The 23,891-nt window shown below is 37.1% G+C and overlaps 3 protein-coding genes and 1 pseudogene across 8 annotated transcripts; 2 read left to right on the forward strand and 2 right to left on the reverse strand.

Moving 5' to 3' along the window:
* The first annotated feature begins 1,415 nt into the window (after positions 1–1,415).
* On the forward strand, positions 1,416–6,616 carry LOC113716839 (probable inactive purple acid phosphatase 1). Of its 2 annotated transcripts, none has more exons than XM_027241333.2 (13): positions 1,416–1,547; positions 2,017–2,190; positions 2,424–2,515; positions 2,714–2,780; positions 2,885–3,007; positions 3,325–3,417; positions 3,727–3,856; positions 4,233–4,314; positions 4,462–4,594; positions 4,788–4,993; positions 5,081–5,206; positions 5,516–5,825; positions 6,039–6,616. In XM_027241333.2, the coding sequence occupies exons 2-13, from the start codon at positions 2,023–2,025 to the stop codon at positions 6,342–6,344; spliced, it is 1,836 nt and encodes a 611-aa protein (XP_027097134.1). In that variant the 5' UTR covers positions 1,416–1,547; positions 2,017–2,022; the 3' UTR covers positions 6,345–6,616. The 2 variants fall into 2 exon arrangements, with proteins under 2 accessions (XP_027097134.1, XP_027097135.1); XM_027241334.2 differs by lacking the exon at positions 1,416–1,547 and adding an exon at positions 1,781–1,919.
* Positions 6,617–8,588: 1,972 nt separating this feature from the next.
* LOC113715598 (uncharacterized) lies at positions 8,589–13,331 on the reverse strand. 2 transcript variants are annotated; one of them, XM_072071282.1, is made up of 9 exons: positions 12,903–13,331; positions 10,881–11,001; positions 10,694–10,761; positions 10,516–10,575; positions 10,266–10,424; positions 9,800–9,946; positions 9,134–9,348; positions 8,928–9,036; positions 8,589–8,852 (listed from the first exon to the last, which is right to left on the reverse strand). In XM_072071282.1, the coding sequence occupies exons 1-9, from the start codon at positions 13,023–13,025 to the stop codon at positions 8,775–8,777; spliced, it is 1,080 nt and encodes a 359-aa protein (XP_071927383.1). In that variant the 5' UTR covers positions 13,026–13,331; the 3' UTR covers positions 8,589–8,774. The 2 variants fall into 2 exon arrangements, with proteins under 2 accessions (XP_071927383.1, XP_027095640.1); XM_027239839.2 differs by having other exon boundaries at positions 10,881–11,013; positions 12,903–13,329.
* A 3,789-nt stretch (positions 13,332–17,120) lies between these two features.
* On the reverse strand, positions 17,121–18,655 carry LOC113716239 (uncharacterized; annotated as a pseudogene).
* Positions 18,656–18,689: 34 nt separating this feature from the next.
* Positions 18,690–23,877, forward strand: LOC113716824 (alpha/beta hydrolase domain-containing protein VTE7). Of its 4 annotated transcripts, none has more exons than XM_027241309.2 (11): positions 18,694–19,248; positions 19,949–20,043; positions 20,123–20,220; positions 20,346–20,395; positions 20,954–21,049; positions 21,182–21,271; positions 22,054–22,146; positions 22,322–22,591; positions 22,984–23,049; positions 23,216–23,404; positions 23,547–23,877. In XM_027241309.2, exons 1-8 carry the CDS (start codon positions 19,015–19,017, stop codon positions 22,424–22,426), a joined length of 861 nt encoding a protein of 286 aa, XP_027097110.1. In that variant the 5' UTR covers positions 18,694–19,014; the 3' UTR covers positions 22,427–22,591; positions 22,984–23,049; positions 23,216–23,404; positions 23,547–23,877. The 4 variants fall into 4 exon arrangements, with proteins under 4 accessions (XP_027097111.1, XP_027097110.1, XP_071927117.1 ...); XM_027241308.2 differs by having other exon boundaries at positions 18,704–19,248; positions 22,322–22,417; XM_027241310.2 differs by lacking the exon at positions 23,547–23,877 and having other exon boundaries at positions 18,690–19,248; positions 22,322–22,422; positions 23,216–23,374.
* The last annotated feature ends 14 nt before the right edge of the window (positions 23,878–23,891 follow it).

Raw genomic sequence — 23,891 nt, forward strand, 5'->3', positions numbered from 1 at the left:
AAATCAGCTTCCTCTTCTTCATCCCCAAGGAAGAAATTCAGGTGACCTGTTTTGCACTGATGCCCTGCTCCGTACTTCTCTCCACACTTAAAGCACAGACCATTGTTCCTTCTGTACTGAATTTCCTGTGGTGAAATCCTTCTATTGTAATTGTTATCTGAAGTTGTCTTTCTTGCATTGGTGAACTTGTGCTGGTTAACAGGGGGAATCCTATATAGATTGCCTGAATTGGTGTTTGGGGGTTGACTCTTATGCATACCGAACTTATTCTCCACTAGATTTTTCTGCACTTCCCTTCCTTGTTTGTTCTGCAACTGCAAGGAGTACTCCTGTAGCTGTGCCATTTCATAAGCAGCAGACAATTCTGTAGGCTTAAGCATTCGGAGAATTGGTTTAATTTCTTCCCTAAGTCCGCTAATAAAACTTGACACGAAGTATCCTTCATCTAACTGGGGATTTTTCATCAGCATTAATGGCTTGAGCTCCTCAAATTTTTCCTGGTAGTCCTCAACACTCCCACTCTGCTGGATCTTATTAAATTCTTCCACTATGTCTTTACAAATTTTGTTACCAAACCTTTTGCACAAGAATTCCTCAAATTCTGTCCAACTGAGGCCTGTCTTCTCCATCTTAAGGCCTTGAAACCATCTATCTGCCTTTCCGTCTAAAAACATCTCAATTACATCTACCTTCTGATTTTCAGGAATGTGATAGTTCAAAAAATACTTATTACATTTCCTTAACCATTCTTGTGGATTTTCTCCATGGAAAAGAGGTAACTCTAGTCTAGGAGGAAAAGGTGCATAGATCCTACCTTCATCTCTTCTGGTGAAGTCTCCATTGCTTTCGCCCCCCTTGTTGATCCTATGTTGAGGCGGTGGAGTAGGTAGTAGTGGTACTTCTCTCGCTTCCTCTGCCGCACTCCTTTCTCTGTTCATCATCATCTGTAGGAAGGAGTTGAATTTCTGCTCTAGTCCAGCCATTGATGCTTCCAGCTTTTCCAGTTTGATGTTGGAATTCTCCATTTCCACTCTGATTTCGCCGCCAATTTCAACTCGAAATTGCTGTTGAGAAATATGGAATGTCTCCATAGCTTCTTGTAGCCGTGCTTCTTGTTTCTTGACGCATTCTTCCAAGGATTTCAGGCGAGTTCCTTCCGCCATTTGTAATTCCAAGGATCGATCGCTCTGATTACCAATTTGTCAGGACCTGGATGAAGAGATTTTGGATTAATTGGGAGGGAAATTAGAAAGAGGGAAAGATTCAGAGAGAATTCAGAGAAGAGAGAGAAAATGTGTTTTCATTAACAGAAAGTAGTTACAAAATCCATGCCCCAGCCAATCACGAGCTCTCTTATTTATAACCTGTCCAGATTACTAACTAACTACTCTAACTAACTGCTTAAGTCTAACGACACCGTTTCTGTCATTTCATAACCTTGGCCCAAACGACGACGTCTTCCTTCAGCTTCCTGACAAAACGTCACGGACTCCTAGGGATTGAGACTGACCCTTTTAGTAGACGCTTGAATAACCGCTGCAGCCGAGGTCAGTTCTCAATCTTTTTAACATCTATTATGTTTCTTTTGGAGTAAGTTCTTTCATGGATTGATTCAGTACGTTTTTCTTGTGAATCCCATCATCTGAATCTCCTCTGCCTTTGCACATTAGCTTCACGGCTCAGAATATAGTGCACTTAAATATGGATTTTTATGCGTGTGGGGGCAGAGAGTTTCCTATTTACTTCGTGAATCACCCTTACTTTCATTGCTAAATTAGCAATTTTGCGATTGTGTGTAATCCCTTTTGGAAAGTAGTTAAGCTCCAGCAAGTTCCTTTGTTTGGATAGCTGATTAGAAGCTAGAAGTCGAGAATCATCATTTCGGACAATTTCCACATCAGTATTAGCTGTTGTTTCTGGTACCTAATGTCGAAGATTTGACAGAACGCAAGGCTTCTTTATCAGTTTCGTGTTTATCCTCTATGCCCTTTTCCACAATTCTACTTCTTGTTTTAGGGTACCATGCGAGTTCTTGTGACTTTCCTGGCAGTTTTCTCTGCTCTTCTCCGCTTTCCAGGGGTTAAATCTCATGGAGTTCAACCACTCTCGGCGATTGCCCTCCACAGAGCTGTAATTGATATTGATGATCAAGCTTATATTAGAGCCACCCCTTTGATTCTTGGAGTGAATGTAAGACTTGATTACATGACAACTATTCGTCTGCACTCTTTTCCTGTCTATTTGACAAAAAATACTTCTAAAAAGATGCTACTATTTTTCTGCCAGAATTTATAGGCATCGTTGCTTGATGGTAACCTCTTTCTATAGTGATTTCTTATCTATAGCAGCTCTTATTTTCCATTTTGTTGCAAACGTCAAAAACTGCTACTCTTGACTCGCATGGAATTCCACCACTTTTCCAGGGGCAAAACAAAGAATGGGTCACTGTAGAGTATGGCATTCAAAATCCATCTGTTGATGATTGGATTGGAGTCTTTTCTCCTGCTGATTTCAGGTACAAGAAATTTGTTTAAATTTGAATTCCATTTCATGATTGGTCTTCTACTGGGCCCTTCATTTTTGTTCCCCAAAATATCTTGCACTTTTTTTTGAGTAAAGTTCATCTGGAGATTTAGAGTTGAACTTGATTGTGCCTCTTACATTACACGAAGGTGATAAGCTAATTCAGCCAAAATTTTCATATAATTTTCAGTGCGTCTACCTGCCTCCCTGATAATCTTAAAACTGTTCCACCTCTGTTGTGTACAGCACCAATAAAGGTTTGTTCTTTTGCTGTTCTGGGTTGGAAATGTCCATGGCATGTGCGCATGCTTTTAGCTGAAGTGTCTTTGCTTTGAAACTAATTTTGTCTGTTGCAATGCAGTTCCAATATGCAAACTACTCCAACCCCAAGTACAGAACTACTGGAAAAGGAAGATTAAAGCTGCAGTTGATCAACCAGAGATCGGATTTTTCTTTTGCACTATTCACTGGTGGATTGTTATCAGTATGCTGGCATCTTCTTACCCTTGCCTACTAGTTCCTACCTTTGCTGTAATGTATTTTTCTCTCATTATAGTTTCTTGAAGGACTCACTTCTCTTAGTTATCTGAAAAAATCTACATATCTTACTTCTTCTTATTGAATAATCTCTTGCCGAAACTTGGGACAATAAGTAGGCCAAAGTATGTTGATCTTATCTTTATCCCTTGACAGTTTATGCCATCTGATATTGGTTGGACTTTCTCTGTGGATGATCAGTTGTGTTGACTTTTCTCAGTAACGTTCTTTTGTTGCCTTGGAATTTTGTTCTATTGATTACAGCCGAAGCTGGTGGCCTTGTCAAATACAGTTACCTTTGCAAACCCAAATGCACCAGTCTATCCACGCTTAGCCCAAGGGAAGGAGTGGAATGAAGTAAGTTTACTTTGTTGTACAGTTGTGGATATGTCGTCAGGTTGCCTACTGTTGTCTGCCAAATGTAAATATGGGAAAACAATAACTTCTCATAATCGGGAATAATTTAGCAAGAAAGCAAAGGTAATCTCGACAATAATTTGTTATGTATTCAGGCGCCTGGCTTCCATTGTCTAGTTCCTTCTACGCATTCTAAATTTGCCCATTGACATTACTTGTTAAAAAACAATGGGTAAAAGGTCTCCTTATATTCATGACGTGTGGTCATCTTCAAATGTGCCGGTAATAAATGTGTGAAATGATCTCCAGATGACTGTGACATGGACAAGCGGTTATGGACTGAATGAAGCAGAGCCTTTCCTCCAATGGGGTCTGAAAGGAGGAGAACAGAGACGTTCTCTAGCAGTGACATCGACATTTGATCGTAACACCATGTGTGGTGTGTTATATTCTGTCTAGTATTTGTATTTCACCTGCATTTTACGCATAATAGAAAACTTTGTTGCAATCAAACAAATATTTTTGCTGTATGTTTTTTACGTTTAACACAAATAACTTACATCTGTATGCAATCAATCTACACCAGTTTTAACTTCGACACAGCACAGAAAGTCACCACGGAGGAAGCATCACCACAGAATGCATGTAGCTATCAATCAATGTTAATTAAGATGAAAAAGTCATTTTTGGATTATAGGAATTGAACTTCTGAGCACTCTAGTTTTCGTCCTTGACTGATATTACTATGCTTTACAAATTGGCAGAACATGGCAAGCTTTATGATGTACACTGATGTGCTATGACAAACTGTGCAGGAGCTCCAGCAAGAACTGTTGGGTGGCGTGACCCTGGATTTATTCATACAAGTTTCTTAAAGGAATTGTGGCCCAACTCAGTGTACGTCATTAGAGAGTCTGCCAAAAAAGAGATTAGACAGAAAAAGAGGGCATCACATGGTCTTACTGGATGCGTTGTTATCTAGGTATTGCTTACTATCAGGACATGACAAATAAAACTCATCATATCCGCTACTTGATTATGCAGCTACACGTATAAGTTGGGCCATAGATTGTTCAATGGCACATATATCTGGAGTCAGATGTACCATTTTAGAGCATCACCTTATCCTGGGCAAAATTCTCTGCAACGTGTGGTCATTTTTGGTGACATGGGAAAGGTTTGAAAACTTTTGGATACAGATTAACATGTATACCTTTTTCTCTCACTCCATCAACGGATCTTTTTTTTTTCCATAGTTGCATCAATGTGGAATATTTGTACTGTTTTCTAGTTTTGTCATCAAGAATCCATTTGCACTCAAAGGAGTCAATTATGTACTGAACTGACTATCTTCACTTATTGTGCTGCAGGGTGAAGCAGATGGCTCTAATGAATATAACAATTATCAGCCTGGATCTCTTAATACAACCAAGCAGCTCGTAGAAAACTTGAATGACACTGATATAGTGTTCCACATTGGAGATATCTGTTATGCAAATGGATATCTTTCCCAGTGGGATCAGTTTACTTCTCAGATTGAACCTGTTGCTTCAAGAGTACCTTACATGATTGCAAGGTTTGTTTTGAATAGTCCAAGAACTAGTTGAGCATCTGCTTCTATTGTGCTTTTATTAGGTGTGGTGTTGATGATTTGTCTTAATAGTGGCAACCATGAGCGCGACTGGCCTGGAACAGGTTCATTCTACAACACCATGGATTCAGGAGGAGAATGTGGTGTCTTGGCTCAGACTATGTTTTATGTTCCTACTGAGAACAGAGCTAAATTCTGGTATGCTGACAATATGTTTTGAATTTTCTTGAAACATCCATGAAAATCTTTCCATTACTTTGGTTAGTTCATTTGTTTGTGTTGCAAAATTGACAAGTTATATGGCAATCAAAAATCCATCTCCATCTACATGGTTTCAAGCTTTTGAGACAATTAAACTGCTGTATTAATAAATTCATAAAGAAACAAATAAGATTGAAAACAAGTAGAAAATCCTCGCGATCTTTCTCACATGCAATCTAAGCATTCAATACTTGGAAAGGTGTGCCAAGAATGACATCAAAATGCGGTGTTGTCTTGTTCTATCAGGTATTCCACAGACTATGGCATGTTCAGGTTCTGCATAGCTGACACAGAACATGATTGGAGAGAAGGAACGGAACAGCATAAATTCATTGAGCACTGCCTCGCATCTGTCGATAGACAGAAGCAGCCATGGCTAATCTTCCTCGCACATAGAGTTCTTGGCTATTCTTCATCTCCTGTGTATGCTTCTGAAGGATCATTTGCAGAACCAATGGGAAGAGAGGGTCTTCAAAAACTCTGGCAGAAGTATAAAGTTGATATTGCCATATTTGGGCACGTTCATAATTATGAAAGGACCTGTCCTGTTTATGAGGTAGGTATTACAAACTTGACCTGTCCTATAGGAGATGTCTATACTTTTGTCATCTAGCTGCATTTCGTGCATAACTTATTGAGAGACAGAATGAGGTTCTCCAGGTCAAGAATTGCTCTCTGGGTCTTTAATGCCTCAAGCAATTTATGAATTTTCAGTTAGTTTATCTTTGGACTAAAGACACTACATTCATGTCTTCCTGTCTGTCCACAGAATGTTTGTACAAGCAATGAGAAGCATTACTATCATGGCGCCTTGAAGGGGACAATACACGTGGTTGCAGGAGGAGCAGGAGCAAGCCTTGCTGAATTTGCTGCCATCCAAACTGCATGGAGTATTTTCAGAGATGTTGATCATGGATTTGTAAAATTGACCGCATTTGATCATTCAAATCTCTTGTTTGAGTACAAGAAAAGCAGAGATGGCAAAGTTTATGATTCATTCAGTATCTCCCGTGACTATAGGGACATCTTGGCCTGCACTGTGGATAGCTGCCCAGCTACAACCCTTGCAGCTTGACTATTGGATGAAGGACTGCCATCTGCTAGACATTCAAGACTCCTAGTTAATGCTATATATGCTATGTCTTTTTTTTTTTTTTTTTTCCGGAAACGATAGAAGATATTTTATAAATTCTCAAACTGTACAATATTTGAGCAAAGGCTCAAGCATCTTTACAAAGTGTACCTTGACACTTAAGGAGAGCCAAAAAATCTCTCCTCATCCATAAGTATGCTCAGGGCATAATGGCTAATTTGATTACTTAAAAGACATATTACTAATATTCCTAACCTCAAAAGAGCACATTTGAAACAGTTTAGCTAACACATTTATGTCTTCGACCAGAGTGGCTGTATTCGGATTGTCACCTTTCCCAGCTTTTAGCAAGGCAATGAGTTGTTTGTTGGCACTAATGATTTTGATTCTTTGCCATCCTTGTTGTTTTGCTTTCATTAGTGCCAATCTTACTGCCACAGCTTCATCTTGAATGTCCCTGTGCGCACTCCTTTCCACTAACTTCCACTCAGCTCTGATCCTCCCTCCAGCCTCCTTAGCTACGATGCCAATCCCCAATTTATGTCCCACTGCTGCTTTCTTAGTAGCTATCTGAAGCTCCAGCAGCTCTCCCTCCTCCCTTCCTCTTTCCCTTGCACTTCAAATAGCTCCATCTGTTTCTGATGTACTTTTCTCGTTCTTTCCTTTCCAAGCTTCCTCATATTCCATCCATTCTGAACTGGCTTTTTGCACAATTTTCAGGCCTTCTCTTTCTTTCCCTTCAAATTCCATCTGATTCCTATCCTTCCATAGCTGCCATAGCAAGTTAGCAGTCAAGGCAATATGCTGTCTTCCTTCAGTTCTGCTTGTAGCTTGACTTAATGCTGCCCACCACTTCTTGAAGCACCCTGTTTGATTCTGAATTCCATCCCACTGGATTGGTGCTAGCTTCCATACCTTCTGAGCCTGATGGCAGTGAAATAGAATGTGTTCAATCGTTTCCATTCCATCTCCACACCTTGAACAGATAGGCGATCCTTGTTTTGTCCTCCTGAAGATTGTTTCCCTGGCTGTTAATGTGTTAGTAATGCACCTCCATATAAATAGCTTGATCTTATGCTTGATATTCAGACTCCAAAGAGTTTTCCAGATTTGTTTGTTGGAATCATCATAACTCGATCCATCTTCTCCTTTTGCTCCCCTCTCCATACTTCTGTCTTCCTTAAGCAGTACCTGATAGCATGATTTAACTGAAAACTCCCCATTCTTGCAATGAGTCCAGAAATGCATGTCCCCTGATCTTGACAGACTGATGGGTATCTTCAAAATGTTCTCAGCATCCTCCCTATTGAACCTCCTGTATATCTCATTCCTTTTCCATCTGAAATTTGAAATCAGTTCTTCCACCTTTTGCTCCTCTCCACTTGCTGGCATTCTGGTAGTAGGCCTTCCATTTAGATTATTTGGAATCCATTGATCTTTCCATATTCTTATGCTCTTCCCTGATCCCACTCTTTTCAGTATGCCCCCCTTGATTGCCTCTCTTGCTGATATGATACTTTGCCAAAACCAAGAAGCATTCTTGGGGGACTCACAATTCAAAATGGAATCCTTGGGGTAGTACTTAGACTTTAGAATTCTACTGACCAACAGATTTGGGTATCTAATCAACCTCCAAATCTGCTTCCCCAGCATTGCTTTGTTAAAGCACAATATGTCGAAATGAAGTATCTGATATATTTGTTGTGAGATGCGATAGACTAGTAGAAAGGCATTCCTCACATATATGTCATACAACAGAAAAATAATAATCTTTCTTTTGTGTGACAAAAATAAGCTATCACTAGCTTAACTTTGCCATCCACCGATGCTAAAGATTGTGGCAACATTTATCCTAAAAAGAATTTGGTACTTCATATACTTTTTGAGACCCAGACCAATGCTCGGTTATTTTCTGCCGTAACACAATTAGACCCAATTCCCAAATTCTCTTAGTTGGGAAAACAAAGAGGAACTTTGGAGAGGTTATGAATTTATGATCGCTGTATTCACTAAAGACGGTCTTGGCGAAATTTGGAACTTCAGGAACCAGGAACAGAATTTCTCCAGGGAAAAAGAGCCTTCCAAAGTTAAATTTTACATCGCTTGGTTGTGTTTTGGAGGATACAGAAAGTCTTGAGAAAGTGGATTCTGCTGGTACGCAGCTTAAATTTCTAATCAGAATGTAACAACACAAAAAGATAGAAAACAACTTTGAAGCTGACAAAATAAGCCGTAACATTCAACTCTCTCTGTAAATATTTTCTTTTGAGATGTTGGCAACAAAGTAAACAATCTGTGCAGGATCAAAAACGGTGGATCAAAATAACATCCGACTCACTTTCACTATTGAATCACAATATAATTTGTATATTTCCTTCACTCAGCAGAGACACACCAATAATCTGTAAGGATCTATAATCCCAAGTTCCTTCTGCCCGCATCTTTCAGAAAGTCACCCAATATTCTTTGATCAAATATCATACTTGGCACCTGCAGACAAAGTTTCATCAGTTTTTGATCAGCACTAATTGAGATAACTGAAGCACAGGGGCAAGTAGGTCGAACCTTGTCTCCAAAAAATATCTTCGAGTTATTAGCAATTGCTTCAATGAACTTGAGTTCCAAATACTCAGGAGTAAGCTTCATTTTGTTCGCTTCTGCCTCTTTCATTGTTCTGAAACATAAAATAACAGGAGATTGTTAAAGTCCCTTGCCGTTACGAAACTCCTTTTTTAGGAATTTGGCTAATCTAAAAAGCAAAGAACATTCACCGATAAAACGCGGCATCAGCCAAACTCTTTTCACGAGCCATGTATATAGCATTTGCAATCTCCTCTTGCTTCCTTGTGCTTTCTTTTTCCATCAACTTTTGCTCCATCTGGATCTTGCTAACATGAGCATACTTTTCAGCTTCACTTATTGCTACCTTCTTCTGCGTCTCAGCTTCCTTCTCTGCAACTTTCTGTCTCTCCATTGCAATCAAGACCTACACATAGAACAGAAGAACAGATACACCTCATTAGTATGGAAAGGTTAAGTTGATAAAATTGGTCATAAAAAAAATCTTCACCGGCACCAGGAGAGCTCCATTATATTACATGAAAGGAAACATAAAATAGCCAACATCTTCACTATGTTTAGACGAATACAAATCTAGAAACCTATAGTATTAAATACTTGAGAGAATTTTATAACAAATGCTCATTGAACTATATGGCCTTGTTTTCTTTCGTGTACATGGAGCATGCTATCTTATGGGGGTCCCTGAAAATTATGAAGCAACCTAGGGGGTGAAGAAAGTTAGATGAGTCTGACTAATTCAATTTGAACCCAAAAAAACAAAAAAAATCATCTCATTCTGACATGGTTATTCAAAAGAAAATCAAGAAGAAATAAAAGTTAAAAAAAAAAAAAGGAGAAAGAAATAGAAGCATTACCTTTGTGCGTTCCTCTTCCATCTGCTCAAAATTCCGCCTTATACTGTCAGGGATCTTCGGCTTTGTAACACGAACACTGATAATTTCAATACCAGGAGCATAACGTGTGCAATCAGCTTGAAGAGCATCTTTCATTTTCTCATCAATCTGGAAACAATCACACAGTCATCTTATCAAACAAACAATCACAAAAAAGATATAATTCAAAGACCAGCAAGAGGATTGTGGAAAATTTCACACTGTAGTTCCAGCTCCAAACAGGAAACTGTCTAAATAAAACAACAAACTGAAGAAAATGAACCAATATGTACTTTAAATAATAGACCTAAAGACCAAATCATATTAGTGAAAACTTAATATTCATTCACCAAGGGCATTGGAGGATATGCACAGCATATATTTCAGGAATTTCTAGTTTCAATAGTTAGGCAGGCATTTCCTAAGAAGGATAGGTTAACCTTCTCACCTGGTCAAACATATCAATGTAAACCTGCTGAAGGGAATGTACGCTGCAAAACTGATTGATCTCATGATGGATTTTATCATATATCCAAGTATTGTCATAATTGACACCATAGTTGAGCAGCGTTTCATAAACATACTGCTTACGAAGGCGGTTAACGACCTGCAAATATGCAGGTTAACACATACAGCAAAAACAATCAAGAAGATAATAGAAGAAAAGGCGAGTAAGTAGGTAGATCTGATCAAATTACTTCTATCTTCTCAAAGTTGATCATTACACCCCCTTTTGTTCCACAAGGAATATCCCTCACCTGCATTTTAGCCCAAAACAGATTATCAGCAACCAGTCATGAGGTTCCCATTCTAATACAACTTTGCAATAAAATAATCCCCATGTTCACATTCACGCAAATACAATAAAATCTATACCAAATCTGTTTGAAGAGTAACTTGAATGGGCTCAAACTGCGTTATCAAAGGCAATTTCACATGAAAACCTAAAGACAGAAGAGTCTTAATCAGATGGCCGACATATCATACGAACGGAGAAATTAAAAAAATCCATTAAAAGATTAATACTCTTATGATGCAGAGTTAAACAACATAAAGCAAGAACCTGGATCGGTAATTGTCTTCAGAAGAGCACCCCCTCTCCAATAAACGCCAACATGGCCTTCTGGAACTTGATGTAAAGTAGCTAAGCTATCTAGCAAATTGGATGAAGAAGGAACAAGCACCTGTGACGTGGCCTGTAGAATGTCACAAGTTTCTTTATCATAGGCTTTACAGACAATAAACTTGTAGTTACCTTTCATAAAATTCTACGGCAACTAAAAAGGATTTGTGATCCTAGTAACAACATTTTGACTTATTCTTAAAAAATGTAATTGATCACCTAAGAAACAACCTACTAAGTGCAGTAAGGGTTAGCCAGCATGGTTCGGAAGGAAGTTTGAAGGTTTGCTAGATACTTTTGTGCTGTGTCCACTAGATTTCCTACTGAATCAGAGCCAAATGATTGGCATATTTAAGAGTGTCGTATTTCTGATCTTTACGGTCAACAGTTTATAGATTATGTCCCTATGTCCCTTTTTTTATTATTGGAAATGGTCCCAGAGCTGTACTATAATTTTTTCTGCTATGCTAAGGAAACATTTTTTCACCTCAGTTAATCAAATAAGGACGTGAAGATGACTCAAACTTAAAACTCCTCATTAGATGATAGAAGAGACCATCTTCAATGCAAGGAAATTGTCTCAAGTTGAATAGCAACCCCAGATCACCATACAAATGTGGTAGATGTACAGGATGGGCATTAGATAAGAGATGTTTAGGTTAGCTTAGAGTTGGAATTTTGTGTGTTATCTTGTGCTTTAGTGGTTGATATACATCTATCTTCCCCTTACTTAAATTCAAATACTGCTGACTGCTCTCTATTTTGTGTAATCGTTCAAATTATCCCTTCATGCGTGCTGATTTGACTTCCAACAAAGACGATAACATTATTAAAATTATCAACAAATTACAAAAAGCAAGAATATCAATTTTTGGAACACAACTTCAATGCCATGAATGAAAAGAAAGTACAAGTGGCAAAAAAATAAACAAGAACAGGGCTAAAGAATTTTCAACAACCAAAGGCAACTAAGACTTTTCCGTGTCAAGCAAGCGATGGAGCATAAAACTAACTCTATCCCTACTCTAAATGCATAACTTTAGCACTGCTTAATTCAACAATTTTAGCATTGATGTTTTCCCCAGTTTGTTCAGGATATTCCATTAGTGCTATAAGTTTCTCTATAAGCTTATATGATCGAGGAGCAAAAATTCCAATAGAATTACGATAACGACCTCTGAGACCTTTACCAGTACTCATTTGATTGCTCGTTTTGTAAAGTCATCCATAATTTACAAGTATTGCAATTTGCCTTTTGAAGAAAATTTTTTTGTTATGAACTTAAGAGTTTACCTTACTGGTGCATCTTAATGTTTTTGTATCGATCCATCCTCAACAACAACATCTTGAACATCAAATTAAGTAAAGAATCTGCCTCTAGAATATTAAGCTACATCACACAGCTAGCAATAAGCCTTCAAATGTTAATTTAATGCTCTAAACTAACCAAAATTTCATTTCTAGCAGAAGACAACTGATATAAATAGTAACTCAGGAATTACATTGAAGCAGAAAAAAGTACGTCGCACAATCAGATAATATCACCAGAGCACCTAAACCCGGTAAACTCCCCTTAATTTACCTTAAAAATGAAACGCCTTCACAATTTACCATATAATAGTAATCTTATTAGTGTATTTATTTTGAATTAGAAAAAAAGGCTAGCCAATAAAATGTTCATTTACTTTTTGAAAATGTGGCAACCATCCAACAGCAATGGAAATAAATTCCTTCTCAATATTCCATAATGAAACTCACATAGGCAATACAAGTAAACGATTCCTTACCTTTTATGATAAGCAATAAAAAGTCCTAAGTTCCACTTCATTATTAGTAAAACTAAAACATCCCCAAATTCATCTACCTATACATAAAGCCGATACGTACTTAATACATTTTTCCGAAGCGAGACCACAGATAAGCAGTTACACTACTTTCGAAAGATATATAATCTTTACTTACCACGAGAAAAATAGCAATGAAGGCAAAGAAGACTGTTAGGATCGGAGTGAAATCTGGGCCAGCGGGTCGCGGTGGCAGCGGCGGTTGCGGAGCGGCAGCTCCCTGCTGTTGCTGAGCATCCATGGCGGCGCGGTTACAATTTCTTAGCTACTCAGTCGTCTCCTCCCGTCAGTCCTTTTTCCTTCTCCTGCAATTGTAACGAACTAGCACGGTACTAATGTAATTTCTTCATCCTCATCACTTCTTCTGGTCCTACTTATAGCCATTGCAGTTAACCTAAAGTTGGAGGAAGGAATAACAATAACAAGAGCAAAGAAAAACATTAGAAATTTTTGCATAGAAAAACCCGAGTTTCTGCCAAGAACATTTGATTCCGGGAGCGTGGCACGGACGGTCCAACGGTCCGTTGACATCGTAACATTTTTTTTTAACACTTTGTAACTCTACGTAAACATTTTATATATCCTTACAATACAAATATGATATTTTATTACTATTCATATGAGTGTTATATGTAATAATTGTGTTTCTATTGTTAAGTTTTACAAATAATTCACATAAAATTACATGTTATTCAAAAAATGTTACATCGTTCAAAGCGGTTGTTATTGGCAACTATTGGTGCCCTTGATCATTTGATCTCGTTGTGACATCATTCAATGACGTGTAAAAGTCGCGCACAATCGATGACGTGTATAGAGGTGGTTTAAAAAGTTATTTTTGTACTATGATTTATTGCTTTTTTTTTCTTGGCATGTATATAAGATATATGAAATAAAAAATATCAGTAAAAAGATAAATCTGATAGTCTTATTAATGACACTTTCTTTTTTGTGGATAGATTGTGAAAAAAGTTACATAAAAATGAACAACAAAAAACAAACCGTCAAAGTCCACAAATGTTGTAGTTAGATGGAAGTCCTTTGAATGGACCTAGTAATAATTGCACCAAGCAATTTCTCAAATTTTGTTGTTTAATTCACTAAAATAAGCAACACCTATTAAACAACGACTGAATTTAAAATAGGATAGAAACAGACACGATTAACTATATCGAACAGATGAACAAAATCAACTTCTTGAATGGACTATTGAATTTGGGATTAGGTTTGCCTCAAGAGTTGCCGGCTCTTTAGAGTTAAATTTGGGATTAGGTTTAACTAACTAATTTCACAAGTCTGGAAAAAAAAATGGACTATTGAAAATTAAAAATTCCTTGCAACTTCCTATCTGTTAGAAAAATGCAACCCATTTCACACTTCTATAACTTTCTAATATGGTTCCCACTTTGACTAGTTTAAAGCATTACAAAGCTAATCAAGAGACAAGGACCATGACTATACGTGGAAATCCATTGGTGGTTATTGGACTTTCTGTGTACTAGTTTCCAACAAATTCCTTTGCCATTGCGAGGGGATTTTTAAAGAGCTACCCCAAATGCTTCAAAGACCTTTCCCTTAATTGCTGATAATCTAGAAATCATTTTATATTCCCAAATTGACCCTGTCTCCACATTTTCATTTTCGTAATCAACTACAACTATGATACTCCTCGAGCAAGTAATGTTTGGCAAAACTACTTTGGCAATCTTACCACAAAACAATGCTCATCTAGATTGCGCATTTTGGGAGTTTTTATAATAAAATAATATTATAGCACTCTTTTCTAGATGTAATCTGTACAAGAAAAAAAATGGTTGAAAAACATATTCAATAAATATTTTCTAAAATTTTAAAAAGCTGCAATGCAAACGATGCCAATAGAATGATATTGTAAATTTATATTTAAAACATATTTAAATTGTATTAGTATAAGCCTTCTCATCTAACCAGATTGATTATTTGCTTGCTTTTTCCTTTTTGCATAAGATTGAGTAAACATTTTTTTGGCAATATTAAGCTTCATAACCCGTTGTATGCTTCTTCTTATTCCCCTTTTTTTCCCTCTTTTCCAACTTCTAAATGGAATCCTTATATTATATAAAAATGAGTTGTGGTTAAAGAGGAATTTTGAATTTCAACCGCATGGACAGGGAAATTTTTGAAATGTTAAATGATGTGGAGTTTATTTTTAGTTTTGCGCACAAGTGATGATAGCATGTGTTTTGATATGTTTACAGAAATCTCTTCATATTTGTACATTTAAAGTGTTTATTTATGGAGATATTTGGGTATTTTTGAATGTGAGATTATTTTATAATAATTTTTGCATCGAGTGCAAGTCATACAAGCTTATTTATTGGTGTAATTACTTAAATGGTGTTACAGACACATTTACTTGAAAAGTGGTATTTATTGTGCAATTGAAATGAAGACACATTTCTATAATCTTACTTTCAAGAATGGAGGGTTTGGAGATGAGAGTTGTTTAAGTCTAGAGGGACGATTTTAGGCTAAACAAAGCATTTTTGTAATTTTACCATTTGAGGATATTGAATTACTTGAAATATATTCAATTGTCTTTGCCATTTACATCTCAAGTAAACTAAAGAAAATATGGGTGTGTTAATGAATTAATGTCTCAGCATCGGTTATGGTTGTCCGAATGTCTTCTTCTTCACATTCTTCAGTTTTTTTCCTTTCAACTTTCAAGATTGGGCTATTTTTGCTGCATTTATACTATACATTCCAAAATGATTTTCGGGCAAAGCTATTTTTTGTGGTTCATTTTGAGATGAGTTTTGTTCCTTAATTTTATTGTTTATGTGAGTGGGTTTGGTAGTGTATAGTGTCGGGTGATTGCTTTCATCGCAAATTTTGAAAATCTAGTTGCGTAATTTAACTGTAATAGTGTGATTCTCTCACAAATTTAATTGGTTTGTGTAATTTGAATGGTGTGATTATAATGTAATAGGTTTGGAGCAATTGCAGGAAAAAGTTTTTCGAGGGTATCCGGAATAAGGTAAATAAAAAAAGCAACTTAATTAGTTCAATTATGATGTGTTTTTTGTTGCATATATTAAGTGATTCATATATGGAATTCATTTTGACAGTGAAAGCATTGTGAATTGGTAGGTTACATGGTATATTGCGGATTTGAGTTTGAATTGTTTAATCACTAATAAATTAATAGAATAAATACCTTCTAAACCATTTATATTGGTAGTGTTTCACTTATACCTTCTAATTAAGTGGAGGTAATATAAATGGTTCGATTTCCTTAGGAAGTGATGAATTTGTAAAAACTCCTTCAAGCAAACAACTTCAATGTGTGCTTTCTTATATTATAGAATAATGAATACTTTGTTATACAGATAAACGAAACTAAAATTGCTGCAAAAAAAAAAAAACAAAAAAGATGAACAAAAACAAAACCAAAAGAATGCGAAACAAAACCTCACACTAAAAGAATGAGTGTGGCTTTGAATTTTAACTCCAAGAATAGACATATAGTTAATGAAATTATTTCTAATCCATGAAATGTAAATTGAATAACAATTTGAAAAAAGGGAAACTTAAATGATTTTTTTACAGATACTATAATTCTTATTGACCAATAGGTTGATTAACATTTTAATCCCAAGAACAGACATATAGTTAATGAAATTACATGTAATTTGTGAAATGCAAATTGAATACTGATCTAAAGAAAGGGAGACTTAAATGGCCTTTACAGACAATCTATTATTGAAACATATACTATGAAATATTATCATTTAGTATGATATTCCACTGTTGTCTTCATTCATTTACTCTCTTACCAGTTTAAATCTATTCGAAACTTTACAAAATAACAAACCATCAACAAACAATTATCTTAAAATTCTCTTTTATCATGGGCACCAAACACTTGTATGATGCGCAGACACTCTTCCCTAGTATTAAATAAATAGAACACATTCTTCAACTTCACGCGTAGCCCATTGGGCCAAGAGCCAATTTCCCTTCGTCGTCTATGGCAAAAGGGAAAATCGCCAATTTAGTTCTCAAACTATTTTACTAAAGCCGATTTGATCCTTAAAAGTTTTATCGCACCAATTAAGTCCCTTAACTAAAATGCTTGTGCCGATTGAGAATTTATACGGCGTCGTCACCCAAAACTCATGTATCTATACAGAAAACAACGGCCAGGCAGGGGTCTTTTTGGAAGTTCGCATCCTAATTTCTATGAGAAGCAAGACAGAGCCCATTTTGCATCCGAATTGGGGGAAACCTGTGAAATTAGGGATTTTCCAAGACAGAATACAGCTGCTAGCATCAGTGGTAATAAATAGTTCATCTACGTTCTACCATTTTGATGCATTTTTCCAGTGAAGATATCCAATCCAATTTGAAGCTTCCCTACTTTAGTTAGACCTATCAGCAGAGAAGTAGATGTGGAAGCAGGAGGAGTAAGACCAAATTTTGTCATTATGTTATACACTTCAAAAGCTTTCTCATGCAGTCCTGCTCTGCTGTAAGCACAAATGAGCGAATTGATGGCAATTATGCTAACAGGTATGCCCTTCTCAAGCATAGTCTTCAGTAAGTGCAAAGCCTCGTCTAACCTTCCTGCCCAACACAATCCTGAAATGGACATTTCTGATATTGAACAATTAGGAATCAAAGCCATCATAGATAATTCCCTTAAGAACCTGTTGCCATCATCTTCCCTTCCATATTTGTAGTTTCCTGCAGCCAAAATGTTAAAAGTTATACCATCTGGAGCAACTCTCATATTCCGCATTTCCTCATAGAGCATATTAGCCTCACCAATTTCTCTTGCCTTTACGTAGCCATCCATCAAAGCATTGTATGTCACAGTGCCTGGTGAAACACCCATTTCTTGCATTTCTTCAAATATTTTCCTTGCTTCTACAATGTTGCCCTTCTTGCAGAGTGCATTAATAAATGTAACAAATGTCGCAGTGCTTGGTTCACAACCGTATTCCGCCATAAAATGCGCCCAATTCAGAGCATGAGATGTCCAGCCTCTCACACAATATGCACTTATTAGCAAATTATGTGCAATAACATCAGGTTCACAACCATACTTCCTCGTCAAAAACAACAAGCTTTCTCCTGTTCTAACACACCATTTTCTACAAAAGCCAAGAATCATCACATTATACACAAAAATATTCGGGCAAGGTCCCCTTTGGATCATATCTCTAAATAACTTCCATACACTACCATAATCACCAACTCTAATTAGCAGCGCAAAGAAAATGCTAACAGCTGATAAACTTGGTCTAATTCTGACCTCCCTCATTCTATCCTAGATTTTCAATGCTTGGGAACCCATATCTACATTCACAAACGCCCCTCATCAAAGAATCAAGAACCGAGAAATCTGACTCATACTTGCTATGCTCTCTCCACATAAACTCTACCAACTCATTACTTCTACATTCACCAATTCTACTAATTACACAAGAGAGAACATCCTGTGCCATCAACCTCAATCCCTCAGCAGCCAAGACATGTGCGACAATACAACACAACTGGACCATGAATTCCGAAGCATCACAGAAGACCAACTTGAAAAATGCAAATGAGACTTCACGGTTTTCAAATAATTTCAAGATTTCTACAAGCAAATAGGGGCAAACCCCCAATTTCTTTCGCTATTTGCATGCAAAATGGGTTTCTGTCTTGGAAAACCCCTAATTTCACAGGTTTTCTCCAATTCAGATGCAAAATGAGCTCTGTCTTGCTTCCCATAGAAATTAGGATGCGAACTTCCAAAAAGGCCCCTGCCTGGCCGTTGTTTTCTGTACAGATACATGAGTTTTTGGTGGCGACGCTGTATAAGTCCTCAATTGGCACAAGCATTTTAGTTAAGGGATTTAATTGATGCGATAAAACTTTTAGGGACCAAATCGGCTTTAGTAAAATAGTTTGAGGAATAAATTGGCGATTTTCCCATGGCAAAATATGTCATTCCATTATCAAACGCTTTTCTAGGATAGGAGCGCTAAAAGTTAGCCAGCAAACATGTCAACGACGTCGTCGCTTCAAAACGACGTGGCTTCGTAAGGCCCATTAAAGAACAGGAACCCTTGGCGCGAGGTCAGATGCTGGTTTTATACGGCTGGAAATCACTCAGATTGTTGTCGGCCACTCTCCTGACTGTTCAGTCCACTTCTGATTAAGTCTCCAGCGGCAGCGGTTTGGTTCACCGGGTTAAAGAAATGCTCGCCACCACAATCTCGTCAGCTTTTCCAGTCAATGTTGCGCCGCATTTTGGAAATGAACCATTATCCTCTACTACTCTGCATTGCCGCCGAACCAAGAATCCGATGAGGTTAACAAGAGGAGTCTTTCCAGTTTGTGAATTTCCATCATTTCTTCCCGAGCAAGTTGAAAATATCAAAGATCCATTTGCTAGAAAATTGGCCTCAAGAATTGAAAGACTGCCCGTTCAAGTAAGCCCTGTACTTCCTTCTTCTAGCGTCACTTTCATCTCATCACTAGTTCTTTTTTCCCCCTTAATGGGTCACGACTCACGGGTCACGAGTCTGCTGTTTGATATTCTTGTTCAGTTAAACCAATTTTTAGTTTTGTGAGAAACTGTACTATACGTTGTCATTCCTGGGTCTCTCTCAGCCATAAAAGCCTGCAGTCCAGCTAATCAATGCACCATCCGACGTCGTGTTTAGGTCTTATAGGATCATGCTTGGTTAACTGGAACTCTAGTCTATATTCTTGCTGATTATCTATAAAATAGCCATTCTTTATTAGAGGTATATACTGCAAAATATGCACTAACTTTTATACTAATTCTATGACTAGTGTAAGTGGGTGAAGTTTCAACTGTTTTGTTTTCTTATTTTTTCTGGGCCTTCTCTACTTTTTTTATTGAGTGCTCGTTACTTTCCCGGAAGATGCATATGATTGCATTAACGAATCTTGTATTTATATAAATACTATAACATTTTACATGCGACGTGACCTTAATGATTAGCACTTAGCAGCATTTCCTACAAATATGTATACTTATGTGGATAAAATTGAAGTTACATATCTGAAATGTGTGGAAGTTTTATGTATTTTACGTGCATCAATTATGATGATTACAGAAAGCGTGTTTTGGCTTTGTGTGAAGCGTCTTTTTTCTGATCCCAGGTTAGCTTTTTAGACAGTTGTATCATGACTAGTTGTGTGAAGCCAGAGGGAGATAGCAAGAAAAGTCCAGTGCTTCTTCTTCATGGTTTTGACAGGTCCGCGTCATGCTAAACTCATTATTCTTCTAAAAAATGTACTCTTTGTGATCTTTATTTGGTTTATAGTTTCATATAGCTCTTGTTTAGAATGGAGATACACACTTCCATTGCTTGAGCAGGCAGGTTTGGAAACTTGGGCAATTGATATTCTTGGTTGGGGCTTCTCTGATTTAAGTATGTCCTATCTATCCAATTCTTTTTGATTTTCTACCTTCATTCTGTCTTAATTAAGACTGGCTATCTCTATTCGTAAATTCCTAACCTTTGTGTGCTGTGTTCCTCCCTCATTGCATTTCTAGAATGCCTCCCACCATGTGATGTAGCTTCAAAACGTGATCACCTCCACAAGGTAATGGCTTTCCTGTTCATCAGACCTCTTATCCTTTGCTGATGGATATAGAAAAGAAGAGATTCCAATGACATATTAGTAATACAGTAGTGATGTAAGCGATAAAAGATTCTCAAGTACAAAGTCCAGGTACTGTATGCATTGTCAATCAGAAACTCTACATAATGTTAAGCTGGTTTTTGTTGGAATCCCATGATCGGTAACATGCAGACATGTCTTTGGCTGAGGGGTCTCATATGTCATATTTTCCAATTAGTCTACACATTTTGACCAGTCCTTTACAAATTTCATAGGAGTCAGGTATGTAAATTCAAGAATCTTCACTTGAAACTCTGGATGAAGAAATAGGAATTTTATATTCTGATCTATATCTATTTGCTCAGTGGGTCCAGCTAAGAAGGCAGTTTACTATATCCCCCCTATTAGCCATATTTGAGACTGGGAAGAGTTTTCTTTTTCTATTTCCTGCTAATTTACCTATAGAGAAGTGTTAATTCCGATCATATTTCCAATCATCTGAAAGACAATTTTGCATTTCATGGCGTGTTTTTGCGGAAGTTCTGGAGTTCCTATATCAACAGGCCAATGACAATAGTTGGGCCAAGCCTTGGAGCAGCTGTGGCAATTGATTTTGCTGTCCGCTATCCCGAAGCTGTAAGAACTTTTCAAAATATGCAATATTATGTGCAATTCTTTATTTCTTAAGGCACTGATGTATATCTACACATTTGTATTCATTTGCTTCTCTTTTTCTGCTTACAACTATTGGTCTCATACTCTTCTCAGGTTGACAAACTGATTTTGGTAGATGCCAGTGTTTATGCAGAAGGCACAGGGGACCTTGCAAAGTTACCCAAAACATTAGCATATGCTGGGGTAAGTACCTATCATGTCACTCAAATGAAAAGAAGAAGGGGGAAGGGGATAGTTGGCAGAAAACCAGTTGAAAGGAAACTATGAATTTTTTGCCTGCCAATGATATAACTAGCTATTGCAATTTCTAATTCCAGTTAGGCTTTCATGCCTATATACAATTGAGGGGGACTGTCAATGATTCTACAACAGGCCAATTTTTCTCACTGATATACCATTTTAGGTACTCAATTGATGTGGCATATGTTGTTGCTGAGAAAAAAGAGAGAATTGGAAATTTTCTTGTTTTACAGGTTACAAATATAAATTTAAACAATCATTTTTGGTAAACAAACTTACAGGTGGTGCACGGTGCTCAAATTTTTAGTGTTCTAGAAAATGGCTCTGTATTGCAGCTTCACCTATCATTTGATGATAAATTATTTTTGCATTTGCCTTTAAATTGGCTTTCCTTTCCAAGTTTAAAATTACATTCATCATTCCATTTTTGACATGGAATAAATTGATATTGTTCCCACGTAATGTGGAGTTTCTCGCTTCACCTATGTAAAAGCAATGAATTAATGCTAAGTGAATTGATTCTTTCATTCTTATTTGAAGATGGTTCTTAGCTAATTTTTGAACATTACTTGTGCTGGTTGGATGGCAGTTTTATGCAACCAATTAGTTAAACTATTATCTCGAAAAGCTAATTCTTCATTTTCATTGGTGTTTTCTTTGGGCATCTCATGCTTCATACACCACCAAATTTCAAATTACCTACGTCTTGTCCATATTCCATGCAGGTCTCCTTATTGAAAAGTCTTCCCCTGCGCCTGTATGCGACTTCAAAGGCTTTCAATGGTTTGCCATTAAATACCTTGTTTGATTGGACCAATGTGAGTGCTTTATCTTATAATGTACTTGTGTACTTTTACATGGTAATGTGAGTTTTGAGCCTTCTATGCATGGCATAATAGAATTATTTTCTTTTCTATCTTGAAGGATGTACTATTTTAGAATCTTTCATGTTGCAACAATATAAATGACGACTTTTCTTTATTGACATTTCAGATTGGCCGTTTACATTGTCTATTACCTTGGTGGGAGGAAGCTACAGTTGATTTTATGATCAGTGGAGGTTATAATGTTGTTGCCCATATAGGACATGTATGGTAATTTCCATGATCACTGACAACTACAACCAGTAATTCAAAGGCGCATTGGTCCCTCAGGATCCTTTACTATTTGAGACGAGCCTTATTTTGATCTTCACTATTCTAGTCCCAGAAAGTGCCAGTTTGGTATATATTGATAATTTGTATAATCATTGAAATTGCCAATGTAAGTTGAATTATCTGAGAATGGATGTTCATGTGAAATATTGGGTAGCATCCGTTAGAATTTGGAGAGATTAGCAAATTTACTCTCTGGAACTAAATTGATAAACTTTATCAGTAGTGAAGTGAAACTGGTTCTTTTGGCTGAATGTTCTCCGAACAGCAGTGCTCAGCCGAGAGTTTCGGGACCAAAGGAATTGGAACATTTAATTCATCTATTATTGATTATATTCATCTTTAATTTGTACAGATACAGGAAAACAAGTTCATGTCAAAGAACTTGATACTATCAATTGACTCATCGCTTTGCAAGACATTGCTATATTACATGTCCCATGTGTTTGATTTCTCCACAACTGTGTATTGACTGATTTTGTTGTCAATTTCTCAATACAGGTAAAACAAAAGACACTCATATTATGGGGTGAGAATGATCAGATTATAGATAGCCAGCTTGCACTGGTAAGTCCCTTTTAAGCTCACAAAAGACACATTATGGGGCGAAAATGATCAGATCATTTTACAAATGCTTAACCCACACACAATCAATATCTATACTCAGTTAGGGCAGTTACAAGATTTTGACTTTTAATCAGCATTTACTACATTTTTCGCTCGTATAATGCAGAGACTACATTCTGAACTGCCAAATGCAATTATACGGCAAATACAAGATTGTGGCCATATACCCCATGTGGAGAAGCCTGCTGCAGTCAGCGAGCTGATAACAGAATTTGTTTGAACTTCGTGCAATCTGGGAGATAACTGTATCTTCATATGTGAGAAATTGTCCGACTGCTTTTGAGGCAATGTTGAGGTATGGTCATTAGCTGCAACTATACCCTCTCTTTGTGCCTTGCAGATATTGGCGCAGTTTGTATTCCATCTTCACCATGCTTTTTTTGTCATATGCTTTACTGAGAGGGGAGTTTCTTGGCTGATTTGGCACGCTGATGCAGGGAACCAGGCAATTCCGCGAATATCTTCTCAGCGTTCTTCTAGCATTGCAAGGAAAGGACTTCATTTGATTGCCAAGAAATGTAGCCTGAGTCTCTTCCGAAAGTGATTTGTTGCTTACCGCCAGGACTCGTGTCAGGCATCATGCATCAAGAACGCAGAAACCACTCGAATCTGATTCACCAACCCCTTGGTTCGACCCATGTTCTTCACTTTCTGAAGTGTGACACGCTTATTTATTTTTCTTCTTTGTTGTTTCCGATACCTTGCCATGATTATATGACGGATCAAGATTTAGACGACCACGAAATGAAAATGCATATTATTTAATCACTTCCGGTGCCGAA

Source organism: Coffea arabica, chromosome 11c (assembly GCF_036785885.1).
Source record: "Coffea arabica cultivar ET-39 chromosome 11c, Coffea Arabica ET-39 HiFi, whole genome shotgun sequence".
NCBI lineage: Eukaryota > Viridiplantae > Streptophyta > Magnoliopsida > Gentianales > Rubiaceae > Coffea > Coffea arabica.